General features: G+C 41.2%; 1 protein-coding gene across 1 annotated transcript in view; it reads right to left on the bottom strand.

The window, feature by feature from the left end:
• Positions 1–13,742, bottom strand: part of RAD51B (RAD51 paralog B) — a 392,703-nt gene that overhangs the window by 223,496 nt on the left and 155,465 nt on the right. Inside the window, exon 8 of the mRNA XM_014942065.1 lies at positions 167–263. Coding sequence (XP_014797551.1) covers positions 167–263 — 97 coding nt within the window. The remainder of the gene's footprint in view (positions 1–166; positions 264–13,742) is intronic.

Below are 13,742 nucleotides of genomic sequence, written 5' to 3'. Positions count from 1 at the left end.
ACTGGTGTTTCAGAGAAACTGAAAAATAATTTTGTTCCCAGACTGTTTTATGTTAGACTTGATAACTCGACTCTCACAGACCCCTGTATTTCAACAGAAGACTGCATGTTACAATGCAGATTTGTGTCCGTGTAGAGTTTCAGTTCTGATAGAAGGGATCTCTTACCTTCAGACAGGGACAAATCATCAGCTGGAGACACCAGGTCTGCCTGGATCGCAAGGCCATTGCTCAACGATGTGGTAATCTGATTCGTCAAGATAACCTGCAAACAGACAGGGAGAGGGGGAAGGAAAATGAATTTTTATTGCTACTGGAAGGCAGAATCCTCCAGACACAGCACCTAGGCAACCCTCTATTCTGACCTTTAGTAAATTCAACATGCAGAAAATTTTGAACTACCTGCAGAAACTGCAAGAAGTGTAGGAAAAGGGATATTGTTAAAAAGATTAAATACTAAACAACAGTATGTTCTTGATACATACAGACATCTAAAATGAAATTACAGTTCTGAAGAGCTTCATTCTTCCATGAGCAATTTGATACTTCTTGCAAAAAGCATCATTTTCTTCATAGACAAATAGGAGATCTGTTTTCCTAATAATTTCCACACAACTTACACACTTCATTCTCCACAGTGCCATGGAGAAAGGTGCTGTAGGGATACAGCCTCACTGATCTGAAGCACAAGGGTACTAAATTTCACAGGGCTATCTCTACACAAGAGGATTTTTCAGCTTTTTTCAGGATCACAAGATGCTGTTAAAACACCAGAGTGTAGTGCCCACACAGTGCTCTCCTCTGACAGCATCACCAATGGTCTTGTTTGCAAGAGAAGAACAGTTCCTTGCACCTTTGAACATGTACTCTTTTCTAGTAACAGAAAGCATTAGGGTAAACACTGTGAACGCCACAGAGAGAAGAACAGAAGTATAACCACAATTATCTCCTAATGCTTTGGATCTCTAAGCAGCAGCACTTTCCACAATTACAATCAGTTTCCACTTAGCAGACTGGCAAAAACTCCAGAAATAACTTTTTTTTTTTTTTTCCCCAAAGAACCAAAGTGATCCTTCTGCCTGCACTGAGAACAGACTCCACTCCAAACAAACTCTCTTTTAAATTAATGGCCTGTCTTCAGCTGTATTTGACACAGGAGGAAGGGAGAAAGGAATCCTACACGGTACTCTCTGGATGGGTTCATGATGCTACTGGAATAATTTAACAGCTTGCCATTGCTAAAAGGAAGAGGAATTTTTCTGCTCTTCCCTCCACCATTCCTCCCTCCCTATGATCATGGCTTCCTCCTCCTTTCTAACACTTTCAGTGGTATGATATGACACACTCTGCATTTTCTTTTTCTCTTTCAAGGTCCCACAGAAGCTGTATCAGATCACAGTTGTAGTGGCAGCGGTGGCGCTGAGGGACATTGACTCTTCTTCAGACAGTGTGATGTGAGCTACCAACAATGTGATAGACACTGAGACCTTTACCAAGACCGTGACTCTTCCTCACTGCTCTCATCAGCCCACACATCTCTATGCTTGGAACCAGGCACAGTGATGCCCCAGAGCTTTACGGGCTCTATCAACAGGACTAAATTGAAAAGTTTGTAAGTCAAATCTTCATCTACTCAGCAGGAGCTCGAGACCTTCAGAGCCCCATAGTGATGTCCCTCATGCTCTTGTGCTACTGACTGCAAGCTCTGGACAAACTTCAGTTGGCTGCCACAACCCTGCCCAGCTTAACCATAGGTTGCACCTTTTGGGACTGGACATTTATGACCACTGCAGCAAACACAGATATAGTAGATAACAGCCTTGTTTGGTCTCACACCTACGCTAAGGTGCTTGAGGTACAATTTGCAATACTGCCAACAGCAAACACACAAGAAACACATCACTCCCCTCTGCTGTTTCCCCCAGAGTGGCTGTGTGCACCTAAAACCATCCAAAAGCCTTGCAGCCACCACTGGTTTACAAAATAAGATTCAATCTAATAACAAAGAAGAAAATAGACGCTTTTCCCTTTCTTCTTGCCAGGGTACTTATCTTCCGTTTTAGTGAGCAAGTTCATCTTTGTGATAGGATGAACATCAAAACTAGTTCAAGACAAATGAAAGGAGTGGGCAGCCAAAAGTCAGGAGGGATAAGGAACAGGATGTGAGACCTTTCCTTCTTAACATTGTTTTCACTTCATTTTCTGTGTGTGCCACAAATCCCACAGCCTCACTTGTCTATTGAGACTCCTCAGGCAACCAGGCTAAGATACACCAACAATATGGCACAACACTGAAGCTTTTCCTTGATTTAGTGCTAGAAAATGTGCTGAAACGGAACACACTAACAAACTTACACACGCACATGTACTGGTGGGGTATGAAGTTTTCATTGGCACACTTTTGCAATGATCACATTATTCAGAAGTGTCAAACGCTCTGTAAGCAATGGAGTCATCCCAGACCTCTGCCAAAATAATCTTTGTACTGTGCCATCACTTATTCTATTATTTATACACCACATTTTAAAGAAAAGCTACCATGCTTAAGGAACTTTTTAAAATAAAAAAAAAAAGACCTGAACACACCATATTTCATATTGCTCTCCTTCAAAGGAAACTAACGTTAAAGTCTTAAAGTCTTCAAAAATCAAAAGAAAAGAAAACAATAAGAATAATGCAACTGCGTGGGGTTTTTTTAAGTCTTTCAGTTTTGCCCTCCTCTTCAAGCAGAATCTCCACTGCACTGTTCACTGTACAACTGTAAATCTTCTTCACCCTTTATGTTTAACTCAAGCTACATCTCTGAACTTAGATTTCAATTTCTGATGCATCCTTCAATAACTATTTGATACTAACAATATCCTAAAAACCCTGCTATGCTGTTTAAAAAGTCAGTTCAAAAACACAGAGATGTACCCAAGTAAATGCTCCTCTCTGGCTTGCTCTAAGGATGGGAATTAAGTGTATTCTTAGTTCCATGACTTCACTGATAGTTAAACATTTGCTTAAATACATGTTTAAATTCTGTCTTGAATAAGCATGCTTCCTCTGAGATGAAGCCATATACATGTACAGAATGCTTATTTTGGAATTAACTGAAAATTATTCTTCATTTCTGCAAGCCTGCAGAGCTAATGCAGAGATTCAGTTCTCCCATAAGCACAAGCCAAGAGGCTGTTGGCTAAGCACTAAACTTGACATCAAATTCTCTGTCACCCTTCTGCAGCTTCGCTTACTGCAAGGTACTTCCATCAGGTATAGGTACTCCTATTACACAATTAATACTCGTCTTTGTGCACCCACCATAACACAGTTTGACCATCACTCTGCAGGTGGGTAGAGCGCTCCAGACTCGTGCTGGCTCAGACAAGCTGTGGGTTGCTAACAAAAAAGCTGGTCCTTACTGAGCTCCAGTTCCAAAGAAGGAAGTTAAGACGCTCACATTTAGAGAACCCCTCTGAATACATATATCTACCTTCAAAATTCCAATCACGTGCCCTTACTGGAAAGTGCTAAGATTTATTTTTCCCAGGGTAAAAATAAGGTCACAATACTTTGGCAGTTAATAGTGCCATGCAAATAAGACCCTATGTTTTCAGCAGTTCCCAATCCTACAGACATTCAACTTGAAGCCCTGAATGTTGACACCACTCGATTCCAGTGTCACATCTAAAGAATGTATTAACTTTTCCCCAAAGCCTCTTTCGCCAACCTGAAAGACATCCTTCCACGCCATTCTGCTACCCTTTGAAATGGCTCAGAAAGCTGCAAATAGGTGTCTGAGGGAACAGTTAAGCCTGAGTACAATTTGGAGAGAACAGACAGGTGGCCAAAGGAGGTGAGGAGTGAAAGATGCGTGAGTCTCTGATGAGTAATCACATTTGTGCACAGCCAGCATCAGCTGAGTCTCACACACTGATTCATACCTGTGTGCACAGAACATAATGCTAGTTCTGATCTTAATGATCCCATGTGTTACAAATCACCCACATTATGAAGTGGAAGGTTAGAGTATCTGCTTTTGGTCTCCTAGGTGCCACACTTGAAAGAAACCACCTGTCACTGCTAAACAGCGCCTGGAAACAGGCTGGGGTCACAAGTCCAAGCAGACTTATTAGAAAGAGTGCCTTCCACTGAACTAGCAATAGCACTTCCTCAACTTTTCGTTGGAGATTTGCCATTGAAGTAGAGATTAGATTTGCCCTGTTTAGTACAGGAGACCTGCCAAGTCCTCAGTCTAAGTAGGTAAGGAAAAGTTGCCTCTGTTGCGGTTCCTTTTGTCAGATACCGGGCATCGTTACCAGCCAAGCACAGCTTCCACTTAAGAGGTTCAATGCCAATCATGAGCATCTCCTCTTCCAGGAGAACGCTCAACGGTGAGAATGTTGCTAATGTTATCACATTAAAATACACAATATTGTATTTTAATTACATTAACACATACACTGTATTTTATAAAATACCCAGTATTTTAAGAGGAGGTCCTATTTCCACCATCAAGTAATGGAACAAAATATTTTTGTTACCAGAGGTACTTTCATTACCACTAAGGCATTAAAAGTCATAAAAAAAATTACAACTCTCCACATAAAACTGTGTCCTGACATGTGCAACAGGTAAGGAGGTTGTGTTACTGTTTTCTGTTTCTACCTTGTGATGACTGAAGAGCGTAGGGCTTCTTCAGCCAGTGACTGTGCATGAATGGAAAACATCCTCCACTGCTTAAAGAGGAGGAAAAAAAAAACAACCTACACAAAAAGGTCAGCTAGACAAGCTCAGTAACACTGGAAACTTGCCCCATGCAGTCTTCCATGGAGTTCAATGAGCCTTTAACTTTTCAGTCTATTCACTTGCAACTGGTTAAACTAGCTATTTAACAAGTGAAAATTTACAGTCCACAGCCTTCCAATTCCAACAATTACAAACACTGTAGAAATTCACTCAGATTCAAATTTCAAAATCATTTCTGGGAAAAAGTCTGCTACTTAAAATACCACACAACTGACTGACCACACAATTTCCCAATCTTATGATTTTTATTTCAGCATAGCAACCTTAGATTGTAAAATAACCCCTTCTAACCATTAGAAGTGTTACGACATCGAGACAAATCCTTTTCCTTACAGTAGAAAACCTGGAGATAAAGACAAGGAGACAGTGGGAACATATTTTCAAGTTTCTAATTTTAGACTCCTTAAAAAAACTGCCTATTCTTCTGATCACTTCCCAAATTTTTATAGGTGCTGATACCTGGAAAAAAATGGAAACAAGAAATTCTCAAGGAAAATAGTGTTCATGTTCTAGACAGATCATTGCTACTTCTAAGATTAATCTAGAAGTCAACACTGCTGTAAATGTTCTCTTGAACTCTTTACATGTTGTTGTGAAAATAGAACCTCCTTCCACTCTTGCCACTTCAGCAGATGCCAGTTTTCTGGAAGCACATTAGAAAAGCAAAAATACTTATTTAAGGTGCCTAAACTCCCAACACCCCCATTTGTTGGGAATAGCCCACTTCCTGCATGAGTGGAAAGCCCCTCCAGGTCCTGGGAGAGAGTTGGCCTAAGAACTGAAATACGACTGCTCTACACAGAAGAATAAGCAAACTATTTTTTGTTTGGTTATTTATACAGTACAAATTTTCAAGTACTCCTCCTGCCCATCCTAGGACCACACCGAAACTACTAAATCTGACTTTGTCATCCTTGTAAATCCAGTTGAGTAAATAAGTCATTTTCTGTAAACTTGTGGTCTCAGCCTCCTTGTTAGTTTATTGCAAAATTAAAGGGAGCTCAGCACAGAACTATCAATCAGTAACCAGCAAAGGTATAAAGTCTTTTGGAATGTACCAAGAGGTGAAAAAAACCCCCACTCTCTCATGAAATAGCTGTTTGTTAAAAGAACAGAGCAGAATTCCCCATTTCGCATGCAACACCATTTAGGAAAACTCTTAACAGCTTCCTATTGAGCTGGGAGAGCAAGCACAAGGACACTTCCAATAATCCCAAATTACTCCGCCCTTATTAGTCCACGTATTTTGTGGTTTTCACTGTGCTCAAGCAACGTCACTAGAGAGCTGCAAGTACAAGTGACAGTCAGCAGGGCTGGGATGCTGACTCTGCCTGCTGGAGGAGAAGGAAAAGAAGTTTTACTGATCCTCAGCCATTCTTCATGGCGGTCCCTGAGAAGGCACCTCTCCCTTCCCCTGAAGGACAGAGCTTTTAATGAGGCACTGGAGCAATCAGTAAGAGCGGGGTGGAGACAATGGTGCCCACTGTTGAGGCACTAGCAAAAGGCAAGCGCACCCAGCAATACCACAAAGCCAGATGGGGCAGGCAGCAATCCTGGAAACAGAAAAAGGGAACAGAGAAAAACTGGGGTGAAGCAGCATGATTCAAACAGCTGTGACAACTGCAGCCTTCTCCTTGGGAACCTCTTACAGCTCCTCCAGACTGGCATCGGTCTGCTCAAGGAAGAACCCTAAATTACCACTGTCTGTCACAGTAATAGGGCCATTCGTGAACTTCATCTAAGACACACGCTGAAGTAGCTTTTTTTTCAACTCCTGTTTCTTCGGGGAGATTTTCTTCAACATCAGTAGCCATATGCCACAAAAGGAGTCAAAAATTGTCAGTGACCACAGCAGGACTTGTACCTAATATTCACAAGAAATCTTCCTTAAAACTAAGCATTTTTGGAGAAAGCAGGGAGTTACAGACAGAAAAAAAGCAAAAGTCTGAACTGCAATACTGAGAGCTCTTAAACAAAATAAGAGTTTTAAAGAGAGAATTTCAAGTGCCCACAGGTACTGGGCACTCGAAGCTGCCTTCTGCAGCGACGCTCCGCAGGGGCTCACCTTGCAGGAGAAGAGGCTTCTGAGGTGAAAAGCCTCTGCACAAATCGAGACAGTTCTGGGCTCCAGGAGCAAACCAAACATACTTGTATTACTATGAGAGGAGGTTAAATATATACACATACCTTCATTCTTAGAAAATGTAAACTATTTTGGCTCAGATAAACCAAATACAGAAGAGAAAACCCAACAGTTTATCATCCCCAATCCAAGCAAAGCACCACACCCACCCAGCACTCATCCCAGTAGGTGTCCCACACTCTGAGCTGAGCGGCCACCAGCCTCAGCATCTCTGAGTTCTGCGGGGAGGAATGAAAATAATGTCAAGCACTCTACAGAGCCCAGCCATCACAAGAAAAAAGCCTTATAATAAATGAAATTCCTACGTTCAAAGTCAAACACCACTTCTGATGTTTAATCAAGGCCTAACTAACAAAGATACTCAACATAATTTTAATTGTGGTGCTGAAATGGTTGTAGTTAACAAAGAAAGCACGAAGCTCCTTCACTGCAGGCATAAGCAACAGACAAGTGCCCACACTTAACAACTGTTGCTAATCCAAATCAGATGAAAGTACCTGTTACAGCCACCTTCTTTATACGTGATAGAGGCATAGGCTGTAACGGTGATGCTCATGTCAGAGGGAAGCATATGGATGTTTTTGGACACAAAGGCATAGCACCTCCCCTGGCTGAAGGCAAAGAAGAGGCCTCTGTGCTGAGAGCTGTTCAAATTCACATCTCAACCAATGTCACCAGTGTTTGGCATAATTCCCTGAATAACAGATACATACACACAAACCACTGGAAACCCATTGAGAAACACTTCCTAATCCTATAAGCAATGTAGCAACAAGTGTTGGCCTTGCCTCAGAGGAATTTCAGCTGTACCTATTTTCATCACATCCAGGGGAGGAAAAAAAAACAACAACACCCAAGCACAATCAAACAGTCCAACAGCACAGAATCAGCATGGAAAGTAACGATTCTCTAGAAGGCTCACAAGCATCTTTTAAAAGCTTAGAGAGCTGTTGCTCAGGTCACACTGCTGCTAGCTGCAACCTTATTAGAGCTCCTAGGACAGGACGTCCTCCTCCTGCTTTGCCACGGTATCTCTACCCAAGCTACTCCTCTTTTCCTCCCTCAGCGAGGCAATTCATAGCAGCAGAGGTCATTTTATAGTCACTGGATTTCACTGGGTATAAATAGGAGTCGGAAGAAACCAAGGAATCTTTCAGAGGCTGGCCACTGTATTTACATCCAATTTATTCTGCTTTGCATAGGAAAAGTACAAAGTTATGCAATTCTATTCCATAAGCCTTCTGGAGAAGTAAAGCGTCTATTCGCTTCTCTGCCAACCGCTAAAAAATAATCACAATGAATTAATAAAACTTCCACCAGAAGAAAAAAAAAAGAAACAAAACAAAACAAAAGCATGCTGTTCTCAGGCAGCTACACGTCTTCAAGTAGAAATAGCTACCACCCAGCGATAGCCTGAGGTCTTGAGCCTTTCCTCCTCTGTGAACACGGAACGCAGCCAACACAAACGTAACCTCCGAAATCCAGGCCGCAGCACCCTGGCGCAGCGCTGCTCGGCGAGAAAGGTTTGTGTGCCTGGAAGGCCTTCCCATCCAGCAGCCTGCACGGACCTGTCTGCAGGGACGTGCGTAAGACACCCCCCTCAGAGGGATTGCCACCCGCCTTCATGCCATGCCAGTCGCCCAGGGCTCCGGGTCGGCTTCCAGCAGACCTTCCCTCTCCTCCACCCTCCCCTGCAGCCTCTGCCTAACCATGGCTCTCTGAAGGGAGCTCACTCCTGTGCACAGATAGACAGGGACCACAGTAAGAGGCTGCTCCAACGTGGAGTACCTCGCAGGAGATCGCTGTAACCCACAGGCAACTTCTTCAGCTAAGACCTTCTGCGCTCTCAAAGCGGCAAACACCACCACTTGAAAGGGAGTTTTCTGATGAATGCCAAATTGTCTTGTAAAAGACTAAGAAAATACATTTCCAAATTCACAGTTCTCTCTTAGATCACACGCTGTTCCCAGCAACAGGGCTTTTGGTTGGTCGAGTTGGCTTGTTTTTGAAGGATGGGGAAGAAACTGGGTTGTCTGGAACAGCAGCAAAGTAGTACAGAACTTCAATTCTGCTCCAGGCTGAGAGCTGAGTACGTCTCCTACTCTTTAATAGGATTGCAAGGAAGTGAAAATTTATGCTTACTTTTTTCTCAATGAAAAACCTAGTTTAGTTTATTGGCACTTGTTAGCTTTCACTAGCAGATCAGAAAGCAGACTGAAGGATCCTTCCTTTCACCCACTGAGTTCAGACCTTCGGCCATGCACCTACCCTGCTTTGTCCAGCACTTCAAATTTACCCAGACCTACATAAATTCTGTGACATTAAATCTCATTGCCTTCTGATGGAATAAATATATTGTTACCCCTATTGTAGAAACAGATGCTGTGACACTAAGCAAACTGACTAAAGGTACCTCAATTCTTTACTACAACTCCTAAACCCCGACTTCAAGAAGAGAACTGAAAGGGCTTGTACTCACCTCAGCACCCTAGGACACCTCAGGACAATCTAATATCTATCCAGCAAATTATATATTTATAATTCTTTCTGTATTTAGGGTTTATTTTATTCAGTTTTTCTACAGCTGTCTACATTTAGGTTTTTTTCCTAACGTCTGAAGAGTAATATGAACTCAACTAGTGAAATACTCCTAACAAAGTCCTATTTAGGGCTCGTGGCCTATTTCAAGCTGATAATTAGTGTACCAGCATTTTTATTTGATTTTGATGTTTTGACAACCCCATCAGAAAGACTGTTTACAGTAATATACACACAGAGATCTGGAGAGGTATAGCATATAAGGCACAACTCAATCTCAATGTCACTAATTCCATTAATTCCTCAGATTCCTTCCAATTAATTCCTTCAAGCCTTCAAGGCAGTGGGTCACAGGAGACTTGCTGGGTCTTGGATACAAACTGGAACAGCTCAATGGGCTACTGTAATTTACGGCTTTGCTGAACGGTTTTTAAAACACTCTCCCTAGCTCCACCTTTCCCCACATCATGAGCCTATGCCAACATTTTTAGAGGGAGGACAGTGTTAGTTCAGACTGCTCCTCGGTGCCCCGTGGAAGCAGCAGAAAGCTGTTTTAGGATGTGCTAGAAATCTTATCAACGCTTGGCTGTTCAGTTCCCCTGCAAACCATAGTTCCTTGCCTGCCCTGCAGCACTGGAGCCTTTCTGTTTACGTTTTTAGGCAGGCAAGAGTGGACTGCAGGACTGTTTGCTCCTCCTTGTCTATTCATTTAACCTCTACAGGCAGGTATCTACTCACACCACCGCCAGACAGCATCCTATGGCTTACGTTGTTTTACACTCAACATACTGTACCAGCATGGCAGAAGCAGAGTGAATCTCTTCCAGCTTGCAGTGGGGTTTAGAGGCCGCAGCGTGCTTTGTACAACACTTGCTAGAGAAGTTTTCCTTTCTTGCTGTGCTATGGTAGCTGCCATGTTTCACTGAAAGGCGTGCATTTCAGACATGGACAGGATTTTTATAATTATCTATGATGGCTACCCTTAGATAATCATGTAGCTTTATTTCAGCCTATATAGTCAGTATCTGGAGTACAGGGCAATAGGGAATCTGGATATATACCTCCATCCCCCAATCTGCCCTCGGCAATTTAGCAGTTCTGTAGAGTAATAGGGTAGTAACTGCTATTGCTCAGAAGCCTGACAATCAAACCAATATACCAATAATTCTTACAAAATGAGGAGAAGGCTATTAAGCAAGCAGGAACAAACTAGGCACTGACAGCATTATTAAGTGCAACCAAGGCCTATTTAGTGAATACTGTGCCCCTGGTGCTTTTAAAAACGCTCTCAGGAGCAAAATTCAGTTATCATCCTCTATAGCTGCAATGGCTGTAAAAAAAGAGTAGAAATCATCCAGAAAACAAAACACCCAGCTGCTGAAACAAACTGCCTCTCCAGTCACAACCAGTTTCACTTCCCTGTGACCCAGGGCGCAGAAACGTATGAAAGAACAAGTGAGAATGAACAGCTGTGAATTATATATACGACAAGCTGTAGGTATATACTAACATTATATTTTCATACACTGAATTGCATTTGCACCCTTTTCAGCCTAACCTGCAATTTAGCCAGTAATCAATTTCTACCAGAAATATTTACAATATTTCAAAACCATCAGCAGTTTCATCCTCCCTTAAAATGTAACAAATGTACAAAATAAACCAGGTACAGCCAAGCACACCAGTCTGAATGCTGGGTAGTATTTTTCTGCTGTACCAGTAGCTGTTTTAATAGTCAACATCTTTTAGTCTGATCAGGCTGAAAATGGAAGTATTACCATCTAGCTTTTGAGATTTGTAATAGATCAGCATAGCTCTAGTACACTGCAAAATTTTTACGCAAAGGAAAGTTGCTTGGCTATATTTTGTCTGTCTCCTAAACCTGCAAAGTCAGATTGCAAGAGCTTTACCTTTTAACATCCTTCCACTTATAATGTTGAATTTATTTTTTTTTTTTTTTAAAACTGGTATAGCATTTTAGGAAGCCTTGCTACTCAGTAGTTAGACTATCCTAAGTTCTTCCACAAAAGCACATTAAAAAAATTGTCTACAAGTTAAAGATAATAGTCCATAAAAAGCAGAAAAAAACCCAAACCCGTGTGGGTTCATGATTGTTTTCCAAACATGTCTGATCTGATATTACCCAGAGGAAAGAAGAGGGGAGGGGACATAAATCAGCCAAGTTTTTTCTCTTCATAATTTGGGGGGAAAAAAATAAAAATCCTGTGGCTCAAGATATTCTGGAATTTCAGTGGCATTGTCTTGGCCTTTATATCCTATTTCTTCTGAATCCTCTCACTAGGAAATAGAGTTAGTCAGTATTTCCCCAATAAAACTGGCATTTATGTCACATTTGAAAATGATAAATTTTTATTTATCTACCTAACTTGCTTAAATTGGAATGTACTTCCCTTGGAAATATGAATCATTAGAAACCTCTTTGAAAGTTAAGGCCTAAGATGGAAAATGAATTCAGAAAAATGCAAGGAGTCATTTTTGTGCTGAGACCGCAGCATGACACATCCCCCTTTGGCTTTGCCTAATACAGAAAAATAGTATTTGAGATTGTCCAAAGAAAATCACAGACCCATGAAACTGTACTCAAATTAGTTTTTCACCTCTTAGGATAACAACTCAGTCCTCAAGGTCCTTGCTTAAATACGTGCACAAAGCAGCACTGTAGAAGCACGTTATCTCTTCTGTGTTGCAGGGAGGATCAGTCCTGCAGGGCTGTTTTGGCAACCCTTTTCACAATACTAAGACAAATAAAACTAAGAGGCTGATAACAGTGGAATTCCTGCAAAAGCAAACCAATTCAAACCCTTTGGTATCAATTTGTTTGAGAAGTTGGTGATGACTAAGAATAGCTCCAGTGGTTCCACTGGAAATGACATCGGGTCTATTGGCACTTGTTGCTGGTACCTCAGTTTTTATGTAATTATTTGTAAACATTAAAAAAAAAAAAAAGAAAAAAGGAGTTATTTATTTAGCTATTTGGGTACATCATATTTGCAACTGTTAATAGAACTACAGAAATGTTGAGAGATGATGTCAAGCGAATAAAAACAGGCTGTGGCACCTCCAGTCATATTAAACTTTAGGAATGGTACAAGATTTCAGAAATTTCACAACTAGAAAGCCTCTGCTTTTTAAGAATTAAACGTAACAGAGCTAAATAATTTTTGCACCTCATTCAAGTTGACTCAAGTGAACACAGTTGGGTCAAATCTTCAGAGATTTGCTGCACAGCCTACAAACTATATATACAGGCAGCAGAGAAAAGCAGCTAATTGTCTTCTGGCCAACCAACTGAAATTTTACAGCAGCTCTAGATTAATTGTTCACTGCAGTGAGCAATTTTTTAATATAATTTCCTAGACTTGCTATTAAAACTCACAGGATCATACATTTTCCTTGGACTCGATCATAACTGCTTCGTCCAAAGTCTTTCTCTAGAAACCACAACTGAGTCTCCATTGTGGAGTTCAGTAATAAATTGCAAAGACAGTACTGTTAGGAATGAATTTCATTAATTTAATTTAGAGAAAAACTGAAAAGGAACAGATTATGCTTTAGTTAAGAGAACAGACGTGTGCCAGTAGGCCTTCTACAGCGCCCATGACTGGAATAGCAGGAAGAAGCTATTGGATGCTACACACCAGGACTGACATGCTGCATGTGGAACAGTGGCCCGGAAGAGACTTTCTCAGGAAAGAATGGGATGTAGTTGTAGAGTTCCTAAAATAAAGATAAAAATAATCCAGAGGAAGAGGCTTGGACTTCAATGCAAGGTGCAGTAGCAGAGCACAGTGTGTGACGGGTTGACTATATTTGCTCAGTTATATCCAAATCTCGATAAAAACTCTTCCATGTTTAGACAGATGCTAATTTGCAAAATGCCCTGTGTGTTGTAGAGATGCACATCTTCGGCAGGCAGAATGGCAGTTATGGCATATACCACATCAGTTACATTGTCATCAAAACATTTATCAACTAGAAAAGCGCTTTTAGCAGTAGTGATATTAATTCATGCTATTGGCTTGAATTAATCCTTGGGTCTAATTAAGGATAACTGACTATGGCTTTTCTTATGGTAATTTGCTTCTCAAAAATGATACTTTTTTTTTTTAAATAACCCTTATCTGCTGTACCAATCCTTAAAATTCCATGTATAAGATGAGTATCATGTAATGGTTTGCAGTCGTGTCATGGAATGATCATGGACATGTGTCTTTCCACTCTCATCCTTTTGTCCCTGAATACAATTGCAGA

This window comes from Calidris pugnax, unplaced genomic scaffold (assembly GCF_001431845.1).
Source record: "Calidris pugnax isolate Ruff unplaced genomic scaffold, ASM143184v1 scaffold56, whole genome shotgun sequence".
NCBI lineage: Eukaryota > Metazoa > Chordata > Aves > Charadriiformes > Scolopacidae > Calidris > Calidris pugnax.
The sequence above is the reverse complement of the archived record's forward strand: the minus strand, read 5'-3'. Positions and strand labels throughout refer to the sequence as shown.